Source organism: Elephas maximus, chromosome 17 (assembly GCF_024166365.1).
Source record: "Elephas maximus indicus isolate mEleMax1 chromosome 17, mEleMax1 primary haplotype, whole genome shotgun sequence".
In the NCBI taxonomy this organism is placed as follows: domain Eukaryota; kingdom Metazoa; phylum Chordata; class Mammalia; order Proboscidea; family Elephantidae; genus Elephas; species Elephas maximus.
This window is the reverse complement of record NC_064835.1, coordinates 84,830,536-84,849,275: the sequence shown is the minus strand read 5'-3', so window position 1 is coordinate 84,849,275 and position 18,740 is coordinate 84,830,536. Positions and strand designations below refer to the sequence as shown.

At 47.3% G+C, this 18,740-nt stretch overlaps 1 protein-coding gene across 3 annotated transcripts in view; it reads left to right on the top strand.

The window, feature by feature from the left end:
- The window catches only part of NPAS2 (neuronal PAS domain protein 2), a 184,746-nt gene extending 172,482 nt beyond the window's left edge, over positions 1 to 12,264 (top strand). The window contains exons 17-21 of one of the 3 annotated variants that reach the window (XM_049856379.1): positions 673 to 870; positions 3,394 to 3,584; positions 4,226 to 4,318; positions 7,945 to 8,125; positions 10,840 to 12,264. In XM_049856379.1, the coding sequence (XP_049712336.1) occupies positions 673 to 870; positions 3,394 to 3,584; positions 4,226 to 4,318; positions 7,945 to 8,125; positions 10,840 to 11,022 (846 nt within the window). In that variant the 3' untranslated portion in view covers positions 11,023 to 12,264. The remainder of the gene's footprint in view (positions 1 to 672; positions 871 to 3,393; positions 3,585 to 4,225; positions 4,319 to 7,944; positions 8,126 to 10,839) is intronic. The other 2 variants (XM_049856380.1, XM_049856381.1) reach the window with 2 other exon arrangements.
- The last annotated feature ends 6,476 nt before the right edge of the window (positions 12,265 to 18,740 follow it).

Sequence of the window (18,740 nt, the reverse complement as noted above, 5' to 3'; positions counted from 1 at the left end):
CTGAAGAACTCAAAGCTAACGGCCTAGAGTTGAGTGTAATACTGCAGTATGTTGGTAATCAGGATACAGGTTATATCAGCTGAAGTTTTTTTGTGTGTGATTTAGGTGAACGTTTACACAGCAAATTAGTTTCTTATTAAACAGTTAATATACAAATCGTTTTGTGACGTTGGTCGCCAACCCCACGATGTGTCAACAGTCTCTCCTTCTCCACCCCAGGTTCCCTGTTTCCATTCATCCAGTTTTCCTGACCCTTCCTGCCTTCTCGTCTTTACTTTTGGGCTGGTGTGTCCATTAGTCTCGTTTACATGATTGAACTATGAAGCATGTCCCTCACGTGTGTTATTATTGACCCTACAGACCTGTCTAATCTTTGGCTAAAGGGTGAACCTTGGGAGTAACTTCAGTACTGAGTTAAAAGGGTATCTGGAAGTCAGGTGAAGTTTTTAATGCCCAAGAGGGGCTTTTGTTCAGAGAGCTAGTTACAGGTCTCTAGTTTAAACTATTATTAAAATTATTAAAGCTGTTTTCCTAAACCTTTAGAGTCAACTTGTAGGTCAGACAGGGCAAGAAAGCCGACCTCTTCACGTGGACAGGAAATACACGAAGGTGTGGACCTGTGAAACACGTGTGTCCCCACCTTTGGGTAAAGGCGTTTCTGTTTGCCCTCAGATGTTTCTGCAGCAGCCTGCAGTATCCCTGAGCTTCGGTAGTGCCCCACGGCCCGAGGCCCAGGAGCAGTTACAGCAGAGGTCCGCTGGAGTGTCCCAGCCCCAGCTTGTGTCCAGCCCTCAACTGACAGGGCAGATTGCCTCGGCCCAGATCACAAACCAGCACCTGCTTAGAGAGCCAAGTGTGATAGCAAACCAGGTAAGCGTGCTCTCTCTGCAAATTTGGGCCTTGCCATTGGAAGACACACTCCTGCAGACCAGGGCCACTTTGATACCTGCAGCCTGCGTGCCCTGGAAGCCCACGGACTCATTCCTCCACTGGTCTGGAGCAGACTATGATGGGGTGGGGTTCCTTCTCATTAAGTCAGTTTGAAGCCCCAAGTTGTGTTGGCTTCCTTCTGTGTCTTATGAATGTCCACCTTGGCACCTCTCTCTTGCCTTTCGAGGTACCACATAGCTGAAGCTTTCAGCTTTTATCCGGAGTTGGGTTGAAGGTAGATATGGAATCCCAGATGCTGGCACTGAAGGGCCATCAGTCCCTATTCTCAGTCCTCATCATCTACTGGTGGCTTTAGCCACCCTCAGCGTGAGACCATGGGTAACCTGGTTTTGCTCACTGTCCCTTTCCCCAGAACCACCATGTTTCTCCCTGCCCCAGATTTCCTGACAAACCTGCCTCTCAGCCACTTCCACTTTTTACAAGCTATCACCAACCTTGCGGAGCCCTGGTTGCGCAGTGGTTAAGATCTCAGCTGCTAACCAAAAAGTCGGCAGTTCAAATCTACCAGCTGCTCCTTGGAAACCGTATGGGGCAGTACTACTCTGTCCTGTAGGGTTGCTATGAGTCAGAATCAACTCAATGGCAACTGGTTTGGGCTTTTTTTTTTTTTTATTGATCTCACAGTCTGACACAGTTACCAGTCAGTAAATGGCACTTGAATTGAATGGAACTCTCTGTCCTATGGAGCCCTGGTGGCAAAGTGATTAAGAGCTCAAGCTGCGAACCAAAAGGTTGCCGTTCGAATTCACCAGCTGCTCCTTGGAAACCCTATGGGGCAGTTCTACTCCGTCCTGTAGGGTGGCTATGAGTCGGAATCGACTTGATGGCAATGGGTTTGTTTTCTTGGTTAAGAAGTCCTGAGCCCCTGCTTCAAGATCACAGATTGGAAGACAGATTACATCAAAGCTTCCCACTCTTCTTGAGCTCTCATATTCACACGTGTTTTGTGAATTCTGTTAAACATCTGCCCAGCTTCTGTTATTCACCAAGCCTCAGGGGAACAGAGATGAATAAGGGTTGTCCCTAATTCCAAGGAGCTTCTGGTCTAGTGGGGGCTCTTGGAACTTCAACAGATAATTTACAACACAGTGTGGACAAGACCACGTGCAAGAGAATTTAGGCCACCTTTACCTACATTTTTTTTTTTTTTACCTAAATTTAAGGGCTTTACTTTAGAATGCAGCCTTTGATTCTAAAGTTCATCAGAAAAATGAGTGAGAATAGCCAAGAATATTTTTGAAAAGAAAAAATGGAGGCAGAATTTACACTATCTGATATTAGAAGATTTTATACAAACTATAAATATAAAGCATTGTGGTATCACCATACCAATGGACAGTCAATGGAACGACAGAGAATCCAGAGCAAATTCACGTCCCCTCCCTCACTCATTTTTTGTTTCATCCAACAAATATTTATCGAGCACCCACTGTGGGCCAGGCATTAAATTCTAAGCTCTGAGGTACAGCAGTGAACAAAATGGTAGGAAAAAAAAAAATCTGGTTTAGTGGGGAGAGAGACAAACAAGAGCCAGAGGACGTCAAATGTCAGTGTGGGGATGCTGGTGGAGGTGGGGCAATGGGTTATGCTTTAAGTTGGGTGGCAAAGGAGGGCCTCGATGAGAAGGTGATGTGCGCAAAGACCCGAGGGGGTGAGAGAATGAGCCCTACTAATATCAGGAGAAGAACATTCCACATAGAGGGACCAGCAAGTGCAAAGGCTCTGAGTAGTGGTTGGCCCGGTGAGTTGAAGAAATGGCAAGGAGGTCATTGAGTCTGGAGTGGGATGTGTGAAGATGAAAGCCCTTCAGCTCCACACACGTGTGTTGCTTGCCTGCGCAGAACCCAGCATTATCCTAGGCCCAGGGGATTCAAAGAATCCTTGAGGTGCTCACAACCCAATGGGAGACAGTCACAAGATCAAAATAATCAATAAATATTTGGTAAATCCTAAGTTAGAGGGGAGCCCTGGTAGCGCAGTGTTTAAGAGTTTGGCTGCTAACCAGGTCAGTAGTTCAAATCCACCAGGCTCTCCTTGGAAACCCCATGGGGCAGTTCTGCTCTGTCTTATAGGGTCGTTATGAGTCGAAGTTGACTTGATGGCAAGGGGTTTGGGTTTTTTGATTTTCAGTTAGAGGAGGAGCCCCTGGGTGGTGTGCTCAGCTGCTAACCTAAAGGTTGGAGGTTCAAAACCACCCAGAGGTACCTCAGAAGAAAGGCCTAGCGATCTGTTTCTAAAAAATCAGCCAACAAAAACCCTAGAGAGCAGAGTTTACTCGTATATGGGGTCGCCATGAGTCAGTTTGACTTGGCAGCAGCTGGTCCTGGTAAGTGAAAGGAGAGGCCAGGGTGGATAGAAAGAGAAGGTTCTGGGGAGGTTTCCTGGAGAGATGACCCCTGAGTTGAGTCTAAGATTCACCTTTCTTGTTAACATGGTGCTCAGGGTCCGAAGCCAATGCGAAGCTCACAGACCCTGCAGGGAAATGGCCATTCAGTGACTAGCTTGGCATCCCAGTTCAGCAGTGCCGCAGCCGTGCTCTCGCCAGCCTTGAACCTGACCACGCCTGCTTCTGCCACCCAGGACGCCAGCCAGTGCCAGCCCAGCCGAGACTTCAGCCACGATCGGCAGCTCAGGTGAGGCAGCTCAGGTACAGACTGCCCTCATTTCGGAGATAACCGAGGCTTAGCTTTACACTGTTTCAGTTCTTTTCTATTGCAGAAGGGGGCAGAATTCAATCAAATTCTAAAGCCTTTTTTTTTTTTGCAGTTTATCTCTGGCAGTTAGTGTTAAATTGCTGAATGATCTCTCTCAGCTAGTGATGGAAACTGCAATGGCCAATAGAAACTGCTCATTGGTGCCCCCCTACCCAGGCATGCCCACAAGAGTGCACCGCCCACTCCCACCCCCACCCCACCCGACCCTATTCCACCCCTTCAAGTGGCACCCAGAGCTGGTGCCTCGCCCGCCCCCACCTTAACTTAGATACACTTCAAGTCCTTCCTCCGGTGTTCTCCATTAGCCAGCTATAATAGTAAGAGCGGATGGTCACTGAGCATCCCTGATGGTCGGGCCTTAGGAAGCAGCAGGAGAGGGTCCTCAGGCCTAGAAAGTGACCCCTGTGTTCATCGTCCTCTGAGAACAGAGCCGGGGGGACCAGGATTAGGGCCAGCCATGGAAGGGCCAGCCAGGCTGGATAGAGGCTGCCACAGGCCAGTGAGCCACAGTTTGGGTGCTGATAAGCCCCCCCTCCCCACCCCGCCTTCCTCTGCTCCAGGCTGTTGCTGAGCCAGCCCATCCAGCCCATGATGCCGGGGTCCTGTGACGCAAGGCAGTCCTCGGAGGCCGGCAGGCCTGGACGGCAGGTCAAGTACGTGGCCTAGGGGAGGGAGGAAGCAGAGGCCAGCACCCGAATTGTCACAGGTTGGCAGCGCCATCATCTGCCTGGGCTGGCGGTGCTGTCACTATGAACCTTGCTCTGCAGGAGGGTTTGCGGTGTGCCCACGCCCTGTAAGAGGACTCTTCCCTTTAGCTGTTCTTCGGCCATTCCCCAGCCCAACCATTTAAGCAGATAGAACCCTATACCAACACTCTGTGCTTAGAACAAGACCTGAATGAAACCATTAATTAGACTCCCCAGTTTGTCGTCGTCCTTGGATTTCTTTACAGGTCTAAAAGCCTTTGCCCTTGGTAGCCAAACCCATTGTCGTCGAGTCGATCCCAACTCATGGTGAGCCCATGTGACAGAGTAGAACTGCTCCATAGGGTTTACTTGGCTGTAATCTTTATGGAAGCAGATTGCCAGGCCCTTCTTCCAAAGTGCTACTGGGTGGGCTCAAGCCTGCAGCCTTCAGGTTAGTAGCTGAGTACAAACCATTGACCTGGCCCAGGAACCTTGCCTTTGGTTGCCTCCCCTGGTAAATTTAGTCCTAGCCCCCTCCCATGGAGTGCTTCCTGGGCTCCAGTTGAGCTCCTTGGCTCTGGGACTCTGGCACAGGACTCTGAAATCTACACACGCGAAGCCCTCCTCCCACCCCGGACACACAGCATCCTCTCTATGGTCTCTCCAACCTCTTCTCCACTTGTGCCTCAGGACCAGAAGCAGCTTGCTCAGCTGTTTAGTTACTGGGGACAAAGGTTACTGGAGACATAGGGGGTGTCTTAGTCATCTAGTGCTGCTATAACAGAAATACCACAAGTGGATGGCTTTAGCAACAAGAAATTTATTCTCTCACAGTTTACAAGGTTACAGGTCCAAATGTAGGGTGCCAGCTCCAGGGGGAGGCTTTCTCTCTCTGTTGGTTCAGGAGGAAGGTCCTCGTGATCAACCTTCCTTTGGTGTAGGAGCTTCTCAGTGCAGGGACCCTGGGTCCAAAGGATGCTCTGCTCCTGACGTTCCTTTCTTGGTGGTATGAGCTCCCCCGTCTCTCTGCTCACTTCTCTCTTTTATATCACAAAAGAGATTGACTGCAAGATACAACCTAACCCTGTAGATGGAGCCCTGCCTCATGAACGTAACTGCTGCCTATCCCACCTCAGTAACCTCACAGAGAAGATTTACAACACGTAGGAAAATCACATCAGATGACAAAATGGTGGACAGTCACACAATGCAGGGAACTATGGCCTAGCCAAGCTAACACACATTTTGGGGGGACACAATTCAATCCATGACAGGGGGAATATTTTAAAAGGTACCAGAAATTAGTTTCTAGCTCTTTGCAATGAATCTGAGATAGAAGTATGTCACAGATGTGTTTTTTAATTTGTTTAATTGGTTTAATTTGTGTCCCAAGTTCACTGAGACAGCGTGTGCCTTGGAAACACCTGCTGTGCTAGCTAATTAGGCCTCTGCCTGGGACTGTCCCAGGAAGTCCTTCCTCCTGTGGTCTCTGTCAGCCAGTACTAGTACTGATCACAATGACAGCAGCTGGTAACTGAGACTGTATGCTCGTTATTCCGTTTCATCCAATCAAAACCCTGTAACGTTGGAACACTGTTCATTTTAACCAATAAAGAGAAAGGAGCGTAGATAGAGGTTAGGTTGAGGCACCCTGGTGCCACAATGGTTAAGTAATCAGCTGTTAACCAAAAAGTATTCCGCTCCTAACCACAAAGTGGTGGTGCAGTGGTTAAAGCGCTCGGCTGCCAACCGAAAGGTCGGTGGTTCCGACCCACCAGTGGCTCAGTGGGAGAAAAGACCTGGTGATCAGCTCCCATGAAGATTTCAGCCTAAGAAACTCCTGTGGAGCAGCTCTACTCTGTCACATGGGGTCCTTAGGAGTCATAACCGGCTTGATGGCACCTAACAATGGTGGTGGTACAGTGGTTAAGTGCTCAGCTGCTAACCAAAAAGCTGGCAGTTGAAACCACCAGCCGCTCCACAGGAGGAGGATGTGGTGGTCTGCTTCCGTAAAGATTACAGCCTTGGAAACACTACGGGGCAGTTCTTCTCTGTCCTATAGGGTCGCTGAGTCGGAATCAACTTGACAGCAACGGGGTTTGGTTTGGTTTGGTTTGGATTATGGGAGCAACAACAGAGGTTAGGTTACCTTCACAAAGGCACCGGCCACCTTTGGCTTCCTTGAACCTTCAGAGCCCTCCTTGATGTCACTGTCTGGGAGTCTCCCCACAGCCTCTGGACGACAGTCTCAGTAGCCTTTGCCCCTTCCCACTCTCTGGCCCTCTCTCTGGTCGTGGGTGGTGAGATGGGGAACACACACTGAGTGGAGCCTTCTTTAACATTTCCTTTGAAGTCCTCGTTTACGCAAGGCTTTTTTGGTTTTGGTTTTGGTGTTTGCCTGTTCTAAGTGATCCAAATTAGTGGAAACAAAGATTCCAGAGATATTTAACGTGCAGTGAACTAGGCAAGAATGGAAATTCTTTCCTCTGGGAATGCTAACTGCTATTTTCAGTCCACCCAGTTAATTGATACCCTCACCCCACCAGTCTCCTCCAGACACACCCTCACAGCTCCATCTCCGAGGGCGTGCCAGGGCCTGCCTCCCCTGACACACAGGCCACTTCAGAGGAAACCGAGAACCCACAATGCCTGTCACAGGTGACCCCATACAGAAAAATAACCAAAAAAAAAAGAAACCAAACCCATTGCCATCGAGCCAATTCTGACTCTTAGTGACCCTACAGGACAGAGTAGAACTGCCCCATAGAGTTTCCAAGGAGCGCCTGGCAGATTCGAACTGCTGACCCTTTGGTTAGCAGCCATAGCACTTAGTCACTACGCCACCAGGGTTTCAAAGACAGATAACATCTCTAAAATAAAAATATAAGGCAAAATATATATTCCCTATGTTCTCCATGGAAACCCTGGTGGCGTAGTAGTTAAGTGCCACGGCTGCTAACTAAAGGTTGGCAGTTCGAATCCACCAGGTGCTCCTTGGAAACTCTACGAGGCAGTTCCACTCCATGTTATACATTTTTTATCCAAAAAAAAAAAAAAAAAAAAACCAAACCCACTGCCATCGAGTCGATTCCGACTCATGGCAACACTAAAGGACAGAGTAGAACTGCCCCATAGGGTTTCCAAGGAGTGCCTGGTAGATTCAAACTCCCGACCTCTTGGTTAGCAGGCATAGTTCTTAACCACTACGCCACCAGGCTTTCCATATTTTCTGTAGTGTCTTTAAATGTCCACACCTTGTCCCTAGAGCTTTCCTAAATAGCCTTCCTCCCACCCCCTGGAGTCCCTGGGGCTGCAAATGGTTGATGCACTCGGCTGCTAACTGAAAGGCTGGCAGCTCGCATCCACCCAGAGGCACCTCAGAAGGAGGCCTGGCGATCTGCTTCTGAAAAACCAGCACTTGAAAACCCTCCGGAGTGCAGTTCTACTCTGACACACTTGGGGTCGTCATGAGTTGGAGTAAACTCAGTGGCAGCTGCTACTGGGACTACACACCCCTCGTGAATGGGCCATTGGCATCAACTCTCCTTTCTTAAAGGTCTGTTTTCTCCTCCTTCCCGGGTAAAACCAAACAGGTATCAGCCGAGCCAGGCGGTATTTCAAAACCCCGACGTGCGCACCTCCAGCAGCGGCACCTCAGCCCCCGTCCTGCTGATGGGCCAAGCGGTGCTTCACCCCAGCTTCGCCAGCTCCCAGCCGCCACCCCTGCAGGCTGCGCAGGCCCAGCAGCAGCCACTGCCGCGACACTACCTACAGGTGGGCGCGAGGGCCGAGACCGGGCGGAGGGCGGCCGGGGCCACACTGCACATCCCAGGTCCAAGACATGCCTTCACGTTGTTCTAATCCCCCGTGCAGACGCCGAGCCCCAGAAAGACTCGGATTTGATTGTTTGGGGAGCGTTTTGTTTGGTTTTTATTTTTCATTGTGGTGAGTATACGTGAAAAAGTAACACTTGCCATTTCAGCGTGTCTGTGTGTCCTGCTCGGTGACGTGAACTGCTGTCTTCATGTTGCGTAACCATCGCCACTGTCAGCTTCTTGATCATTTTTAATGCTTAAAGTTTATAAAGCATGAGAAGTCAAGAATCAGCTATTGTGCCTCATATGGTTAGGGACCAAAAAAGTTCATTTTTAAAAGGCGACTTTTATCAAGATTCTTCCTCTCACGGTGTCCGTACTTTTTAGAGTAAAAGCCAGACCTGGATCACTCTGAGTGCACTTGGACTTGTGAGTGTGTTTATAGGCAAAGTTATACAAATATGAAATTGAATCACACTTGAAGATTTATCAAACTTAATAAATACAATGCATGGAAATTGAGGTTTTCCAGGAAAATTTGGGGTACATTTACACATGGACACTATTTGTTGTTATCACTGTGTGCCAGCAAATTGATTCTGACGCATAGCAACCCTATAGGACAGGGTAGAACTGCCTCATACGATCTTCTAGGCAGTAATCTTTACGGGAGCAAATTGCCAGGTTTTTTTCTCCCTCAGAGCAGCTGGTGGGTTCAAACCACTGACCTTTTGGTTAGCAGCTGAGCACTTAACCGTGGCACCACCAGAGGTCCTTGGACACTACTTAGAAGGCAAAAATGACTTCAAGCAAGTGCCACACACACTGGAAGGAGGGAGGGGGAGACCACTGGTTTGGTGGTTCAGATGGGACAGAACCACCCATCTGCTTAGGTTCCAGAAGGGCTCCCAGGCTTCCCTGCCCGTCCTCCCTGCCCCCCAGCACCCACCCCAGGACAGAGGATGGCTTTCCCTACAGCCCTACCTGCCATGCCTGGGCATCCAAAGCCATAGGACAATGTGCAGTGATTAGGATGTTTTGAGGATGGCAGGACAGAAGTGAAAAGAGCCATTTTTGAAGGTCTAGAATGCAGTTTATTGTCACAGCTGCTAACCTGTCTGGTATAACGTTAAAAATCTCCCTGACCCAAGCATTCCAAAACCAAACCCGTTGCCATCGAGTCGATTCTGACTCATAGTGACCCTATAGGACAGAGTAGAACTGCCCCATGGAGTTTCCAAGGAGTAGCTGGTCAATTCAAACTGCCCACCTTTTGGTTAGCAACCGTAGCTCTTAACCACTGTGCCCTCAGGGCTCCAATCCAAGCAGAGTGGGAGTCAACTCAAGATTTTTGCCTTCCAAATGACAGCGTCACCTCTAACAGAAGCTCAGTGGTGCAGCCTGGGAAGAGATAAGCATGATGGCTGGACAAGATGATACACATAGTTAATGGCACTGAACTGTGGACAAAAAGATTGTTGAAATGTCAAGGACTTTGTTACATTTACGATTTTAAAAAACAGTAATTAAAAGAAAAAAAAAAAAGATTCTTGCTTTGGAATCTTATCCATTCCCAGGATTCAGAAATGATTTTGGATGGGAAACGAAGACGTGACAAGGCAGTGACAGCGCGGGGACCCTTGGGGGCCACCCATGTCTCACAGCAGTAGCAGCTAACACACTTGCAGGCACCTCTGCTGTGCAGGCTGCCATGCTGAGGATGCAGGGTGCTCTCAGACGTGCAACCTGCTCCAGGGACCTCACGGTCTAGCGTGGGAACAGGCGTACTGCAGAGTGAAGTTGCTTAGCAACAGCAGGCCGTGTGCAGCCTGCCAAGGGACCAGCCCTGGGTTAGTGCAAAGGGGATGTCTTCAGGGAGGAAGGGGGCTTGCGGATGAGGAGGGCTTGGGAAGCATCTGCTGCAGAGCCTGGCACCCAGGAGGTGCCTGAGATGTAGGTGATGTGTGCAGGAAGGGACAGCATTCCAGCTGGAGGGGCAGCCTGCACCAAGGTGCAGCAGGTGTGCCTGTGGCCGCTCTGAGGACAGAAGATAGCTGGGTTACGTGGTGGAGATTTCACGCAAGGGATTAATAGATGAGGCTCAAGGCTCCAAAGTTAGTGCCTGACCAGTTGAAGCCTGTAAACTTCACAAGAAGATGTTTCCTGGCAGATGCTGGCGAATGGCAGTATTTGGAGGTAGTGATGGGACCAGGGGCCATTGGTGAAAAGTATCCAGAGGACGAGTGCATTTGTAACCTGCCCTAGAGATGATCTGCCTGTGGTCTCGGGTCCCATCATTCAGAAATACACAAGCTAGACGCAAATCATCGGTGTGTCTTCTAGAAACCCTTCCCCACAGCCTCTGCTCCAGTCCCCCCGGGCCAGCAGGAGCCCCTCATGTTGCCAGAGTTTGACGTCAGAATTCACTCCATTCTTGGAATCTTCCAACTCCCAGCATCACGTGGAGCTTAAGGTTCCTTCCTCCCATCCCACAGCCCCCTGAAGTCCCCCAGAGCCCCTCTCCACATGTGATCCCCCCACCCGGCCACCTGAGGAAGACAGTCCTATAGCCCGATGGTATCGACGTCACCACCACCCCAGCCCCGGGACAAGAGAGCTGGGAGACTGGTGAATCACAGAACTGCCCTGCAGCCCTTTCTGTTTCCGTTCCAGGTACAGACACCAACCTCTCTGCGCAGTGAGCAGCCGGACTCCCTACTTCTCCCCACGTACTCGCACCAGCAAGGGGCCCTGGGCTACCCCCCACCGCCCCCACCGCAGCCCCAGCCCCCTCACCCAGTGCGAAGGGTCAGCAGTCTGTCCGAGTCGTCAGGCCTCCAGCAGCCGCCACGGTAGTGCCTGGCTCATCAGCCGGGTCACAATCAGCTTTAACCAATGGACCAGGCGGGTGGCCGTGGGGGCTGGGGAGAGGAGTTTAAGGCCTCGGCTCTCGCGCACAGAGCATACATTTCATAATTCCTTGACGGTAACCATCTTGAGTGCTGCGGCTGGCACCGCGGGGGATGGCCAGGGACGCGGGCTCCGCAGCTCTGGGACGCACCCTACAGCCATACCTGGCCGTAAACCGAGTGTCCCACGTAAGCGTTACTCAGTTTACCTTTGGATCCGGCGCCTCCTGCTGCGCCCTTCGGAGAGCTCTGGCAGACCCGGCGTCCGCACCAGCCGGTCGGCCCTGGCCCTCCATCATCTCTCCTTGGCGCTGGAGAAGCACGGGGTCAGAGGTCTGTCGAAGAGAGCGAATAAAGAGATTATTTTTCATTATTTTTAAGTTGTTTTTGTTTTAATTTGCACAAATGCACAGAGGAAATAACTTAGGCACTTTGTTTAAAAAAATAATAAGGTCTCCTGACTTCCTTGGGAGACCACAGTAACAAAAACTGCCCACCAATCAGATAGCAAAGCTGGTCATCATTAATCCAGCCACAGGGCACACCCTCTGGCCTAAACCCGGAGGGAACAAGGCTCTGCCCCACAGCTGTGCTGGTGGAGGCGTTTTCCCACTAAATGTAACACTGGACTCCTTCCTGTTTACTTCCTTAATTGCGACTACAAAGGCAGACTGGAAGCAAAGCACAATCTTGTGGCCGATGATCCGGAATTTTGTTGCAAGCTCTAAGAAATAAGGAGAGGTTCCCCAAGCCACACAGGCCTGTGGGAGCCCAGGTCCCCGAGGAAACCCCGCCACACGTCGGCCCTTTGAGTGAGAATGCTGCATCTTTCTACTTACCTTTCATGATTACACCCAGGATTGGATTTTCCTTTTAAAAAAATGCACTTTGCTTTTTTTGTATGTTTTGTTATGTTGAGATGTTTCTAAAGAAAAGATTTTATGTAATTATAAGACGAAGCGTAGTGAGTTGTACAGCTGTTGTAATAATGATCTATTTCTATATGAAATAAAATTGTACGGATTACGTGTAAATTATTTTGTATCTGAGACACCGGTTCTTTTCCCAAATACAAAAGTATAAAAGTTTTCTTGTGTTTTTCTGTGAGTGGCCATTTTGTAATAAATTAACAGATTTGTACAGTACCCTCTGGAGGCGGCTTCTCTTCCGTGTTACATATGCACGCAAACCTCTTTGCATCAGGAAACACTTTTTTTTTTCCAAGATGATTCTAAAGATAATCAAAGGTGTGGAAAAGGTGGACGCAAACAATAAATAAGCCAGGCAATGGTGTTTTTTGAGCGGCAACGTATGCATCAACGTATTGGGTCTCTGATTTTTATCTAGTACACCAGGAAAACAATGGTGTACTAGAAATGACAGCAAAAAAAAAAAAAAAGTTCCCGGAAGTATCTTTCAACCTTGTTTTCTTTTTTTACTGGTTGCCATTGAGTCAACTCAGTCTCACAGTGACCCCATCTATGTCAGAGTAGAACTGAGCTCCATAGGGTTTTCAGTGGCTGGTTTTTCTGGGAAGAAGATCTCCAGGCCTTTCTTTTAAGGGGCCTCTGGGTGGACTTAAGCCTCCAACCTTTTGGTTAGCAGCTGAGAGCATGAACCATTTGCACCAGCCAGGGTTCCTCTCAACCCTGTAGACAGAGATAATCTGGGGAGATGACCAAGATGTTCTCCACCAAACCACAGCCCGTAATTACACCCATCTGGGCTGGACTCCCCTAGGCTCTGACTGCCAACACTTAGATATCAGTGATGTGACGGTGTGTGTGTGTCTGTGTGTGGTATCTGTGCACACACAGGTTAGGTTGGGAAGGGGTACACCTCACCCAGTGGGACATACCAGCATCACCCGGGAGGCTTCTGCCCCCTATAGATGTCCCCTACCACCAGGGGCAGATTCACCAGTAAGCAAGGTACGCACAGCCTTACTTGTGTTTACTTACTAATCTACAGTGAATGTGGTGAAAAACAGATGAAGTGGTTCACTAAACCAAAAACCAAACCCATTGCCATTGAGTCAATTCCAACTCATAGTGACCCTATGGGACAGAGTACAGCTGCCCCATAGGGTTTTCAAGGAGTGGCTGGTGGATTCAAACTGCTGGCTGAACTACCAACCTTTTGGTTAGCAGCCAAACACTTAACCACTATGCGACCAGGGCTCCAAATTGCTCATTAGAGATTAGTAAGTAAGCATAAGTAAGCCTGTGTGTACCTCGCTTAGTGGGTAATCCGGCCCGGCCCGCCACTTCCCATGAGGCTTCACTCGGCTGATTTATGGGTGCCTGGTGCTGTGGGTTGGGAATCACTGAGATGCCAATGACCGGCACTGCCCTTTCCAAAAGTATTGGCCCAAGAGAGTTCCTTTCCCTGCTCCTCCATGGCTGTACCTGTGTACCTCCATCTCCTCCTCTGTGAAATGGGGCTAGCTCCTCTCAGTGGTGTGACCACTATCAGTTTGGGATGGCATAAGAAGGCATTATATAGATGCATCACAAAGGATGTTCCGTCATTCACACAGCTTTGTTATTATTCCCGTAGCTGCTAGATTCCTGGGGAAAGGTAGGTCAAAACATTTTACATGCACTAGGAATACTGACTCTTTCAACTATAGGAACCAGAAATGACCCCCTTTTTAAACCCAAGTCTGTGAAACTGGATTAACTTTTAAAATTTGACTGTCTTGTAAATTCAAAGGTTTATATATCTGAATTATCTGAATAACAGTTTGTATTTTAATTGGCTGTCACAGTCTTTCTAAGTAGAACAAGATTTTTAATGAAAACCGGTTATTTATTGTCCTAGAATTTTCTAGCTGGAAGCCATTAAAAAAGGGTGGAGTATACCCTGCTACTAGTTCAGTTTAAAAAAAAAAAAGCTTTGCTTAAATCTTGCACATGTTCAGAATTTGGATAAACTCAGAAAATTCTTATTGTGTAATGTTTTTTTTAAGCCCACGTATAACATGAGAAGTTTAATTCCTAAGTTTTTGATTCATTTTGCTCATTAAAAGACTGTTTTGCAACCCTGTCTGATTTCCAGAAAAACCATGACCTTTCTGTTTGGAAAACTATAAAGTCTTGGCTGATGAGAAGCCAGTAAAATGTGAACTCTGGAATACACCAAGTTTTAGAATGTCTTAAACCAGCTCAACTAAAATTTATTGCCTTCTGTCTCTAATGACAACTAAAGTTCATTAAATTAATTTAAAATTTGTTTTCATACATGCAAAATCATGTACGTACCTATATGTATATGTATGTACATATGTATATATACATATATATGTACATATACATGTATGTGTATATATACATATATATTTAAATATATAATAAAACACATAAGGGGCACAATTGTGGATACTTCTTAGACATAACCAAATACCTCATCCAATTGGTTTTTGTATCTGAAGGCTTAGGACCACAGTCTCATGGGACAACTTGGTCAAACCGGCATAATATAGTTTATAAAGTGTATGTTCTACATCCTAGTTTGGTGAGTAGCATCTGGGGTCTTAAAAGCTTGCGAGTGCTCATCTACAACTCTTGGTGTCTACTCATCTGAAGCAAAAGAAAGAAGGAAACCAAAGACTCAGAGAAGAAACTAGTCTACAGGACTAGCAGTGTACCTAAAACACAGCCTCATCTACCCTGAGACCAGAAGAACTAGATAGTGCCCAGCTACCATGACCAACTATTCCGATCAGGGATACAATAGATGGATCCTCACAGAATGAGAGAAAAATGCGGAACAGAACTCAAATTCTTAAAAAGTCCAGACTTACTGGACCGGTTGAGACCAAAGGACTCCTGAGACTATGGCCCTGAGATTCTCTTTAAACCTCTAACCAAAACTATCCCCTGAGGTCACCTTTTAGCTACATAACAGATTGGCTCATAAAATAAAAGAGTATCACCCATAAGTACTGCACTCCCTTAAAAAATCACTTACGTGAGACTAAACGGTCAACTATTACTGTAAAGCAAATACGAGAAGGTAAGGGGGCAGGGAAACTAGATTACAGGAAATGGAACAACCATTGTGAAAATATAATCAATGTCACTGAAAAATTTGCATTGAAATTGTTGAATAGGTACCTAATTTGCTGTGTGGAGCCCTGGTAGCCCAGTGGTTAAAAGAGCTTGGCTGCTAACCAAAAGGTCAGCAGTTTGAATCCACCAGTTGCTCCTTAGAAACCCTATGGGGCAGTTCTACTCTGTGCTATAGAGTCACTGAGTTGGAATTGACTCGATGGCAATGGGTTTTTTGTTTCTTTTGCAGGGGGGATTTACTGTGTAAACTTTCACCAAAAACACATGAAAATATTATTTTAAAAAAAAAAAAAGAAGTAAAGCCACCAAAAGTGGGGGCCCAGTGGCAGATAGGTTTTGATTTAAGAGGTTGTTACTCTATCCTCTGACCGTCAAATGAGAAGCGATGGGAACACCCCACCTTGAGACCGGGGGTGTAGGAAAGGACTGATGGTGCTGTCATTTCTACTTTTACTTCTTCCCCCTTAATACCAAATAATTGTTAGTATTAATAATAATAAATTTGAGGCAGCTAACAAACACATGAGGAAATCCTCATGATCACTAGCCTTTAAAAAAAAAAAATTTTTTTTTTTTTCTTTTTTGAGAAGCACAAATCAAAACCACAATGAGATACCATCTCACCCCCGACATTACTGGCACAAATCAAAAATACAGAAAATAACAAACGTTGGAGAGGCTGCAGGGAGATTGGAACTCTTATGCACTGCTGGTGGGAATGCAAAATGGTACAGCCATTTTGGAAAACGATATGGCGCTTCCTCAGAAAGCTAGAAATAGAAATACCACATGATCCAGCAATTCCACTCCTAGGAATATATCCTAGAGAAATAACAGTCGTTGCATGAATAGACATATGTATACCCGTGTTCATTACGACATTATTCACAATAGCAAAAAGAATAATAAGTTTGGGTCAAACAACAAAAAAAGAAATTCAGAAATCAACAGAGATATTCAAATTTGGTATATGCATAAACTTGTTTAGTTAATTGCAAGGCAGTCGAGGCGGCACCAGCCCTGAAACTGCCTGCCTCCCAGCTTCTTGTCAGGTGAGACAGTTAAATGCATCCACTGTGCAAACCTCTTTGTCAGCAGGTTAGGTGTTAATTGCCTCGGTCTGGGTATTTTCTCATTCAGTATGCCAGGCATTAAGCGGGCCCTGGAAAATCAAACGCTTTTTAGTTCAGGAAAATTTCTCTTGAATTCATCATGAAATTTTAGAACTTTAGAGATAAAGAGAAGATCCTTGTCATGAACTGAATTGTGTCCCCCCAAAATATGTGTCAACCTGGTTAGACCATGATCCCCAGTATTGTGAGGTTGTCCTCCATTTTGTGATTGTAATTTTCACGTTAAAGGGGATTGGAGTGGGAATGTAACACCCTTGCTCAGGTCACATCCCTGATCCAATGTAAAGGGAGTATCCCTGGGGTGTGGCCTGCACCGCTTTTTTTTTAAATAATTTTTATCGTGCTTTAAGTGAAAGTTTACAAATCAAGTCAGTGTCTCACATATAAACTTATGTACACCTTACTACATACTCCCACTTACTCTCCCGCTAATGAGTCAGCCTGCTCCCTCCTTCCAGTCTCTCCTTTCGTGACCATTTTGCCAGTTTCTAACCCCCTCTACCCTCCCATCTCCCATCCAGACAGGAGATGCCAACATAGTCTCAAGTGTCCACCTGATACAAGTAGCTCACTCTTCATCAGCACCTCTCTCCAACCCATTGTCCAGTCCAATCCATGTCTGAAGAGTTGGCTTCGGAAATGGTTCCTGTCCTGGGCCAACAGAAGGTTTGGGGACCATGACTGCCGGGATTCTTCTAGTCTTAGTCAGACCATTAAGTTTGGTCTTTTTATGAGAATTTGGGGTCTGCATCCCACTGTTCCCCTGCTCCCTCAGGGGTTCTCTGTTGTGTTCCCTGTCAGGGCAGTCATTGGTTGTGGCCAGGCACCATCTAGTTCTTCTGGTCTCAGGATGATGTAGTCTCTAGTTCATGTAGCCCCGTCTCTTGGGCTCATAATTACCTTGTGACCTTGGTGTTCTTCATTCTTCTTTGATCCAGGTGGGCTGAGACTCGATGCATCTTAGATGGCCGCTTGCTAGCATTTAAGACCCCAGACTCCACACTTAAAGTGGGATGCAGAATGTTTTCTTAGTAGAATTTATTTTGCCAGTTGACTTAGATGTCCCCTGAAGTCAGAGTCCCCAAACCCCCGCCCCTGCTTTGCTGACCTTTGAAGCATTCACACCACCTTTTATCTTAAACAACAACAAAAAAAAACAAACCCAGTAACCTCGCATCGATTCCAACTCATAGCGACCCCGTAGGACAGAGTAGAACTTCCCCATAGAGTTTCCAAGGAGCACCTAGTGGATTCGAACTGCAGACCCTTTGGTTAGCAGCCGTAGCACTTAACCACTACACCACCAGGGTTTCCCCTTTTATCTTACAAGAAATAAAAGGAAACGGAAGCGAGCAGAAGGTTGGGGACTGCATACTACCAAGAAAGAAGCACCAGGCGCAGAGTGCGTCCTGTAGAACTGGAGTCCCTGTGGCTGCGAAACTCCTTGGCCAGGGGAAGCTTGATGACAAGGACGTTCCTCCAGGGCTGACAGAGAAAGCCTTCCCCTGGAGCTGACGCCCTGAATTTGGACTTCTAGCCTATTAGACTGTGAGAGAATAAATTTCTCTTTGTTAAAGCCATCCACTTATGGTATTTCTGTTACAGCAGCACTAGATGACTGAGACAATCCTAAAAAACAAAGAAAATAAAACAGGCCACAAAAGATGACACATGGCTTCTTAACAACTGTACTGGAAGATGGAAGACTGGGAGGAGGTTCTGGGTCGTTCACACAGCTAAGCACTCCAACACTAGCCAAAGGCTGGCGATTTGAACCCACCCAGAGGTGCCTTGGAAGATGGGTGTGGCCATCTGCTTCTGAAACGTCACAGCCTTGAAAACCCTATGGAGTGGCCCTACTCTGTACACATGGGGTTGCCACAAGTTGGAATGAACCTGGCAGCAAATAGCAACAATACTGCAAGATAAAAGACAATTAAGAATGCCTTCAAAATTCTAGAGATAAATCATTTTCAACCTAAAATTTCATTCAAACCAAAATATTTTTAAAAACTGAGGGTTGAATAAATACCTACAGACATGACAGGACTCAAAAGCTTTAGTTGCCATGCCCCCATCCTAAGCAGCCACTATGATGACGTGCTCCTGAAAAACGAGCAAGTTCATCAAGAAAAAAGAAGGCACGGCACCCGCAGGATCCCAAGGACTGTCTCAGGATCTCTGCACTGCTGACATCCAGTCCTCAGGCCTCTGGCCAGCTCCAGAATGGCCCTGCTGGGCACTTCCTCAGAGCTCTCATGTCATATTTAACCCACTCGTCCAGCCTGGTGGCCCAGTGGTTAAGTGTCTGGCTGCTAACCAAAAGGTCAGCAGTTCAAATCCACACTAGCTGCTCCTTGGAAACCCTATGGGGCAGTCTTACTGTGACCTATAAGGTTGCTATGAGTCCAAATCAACTCAACAGCAACAGGTTTTCATCCAGCCTGGCTATCCACTGC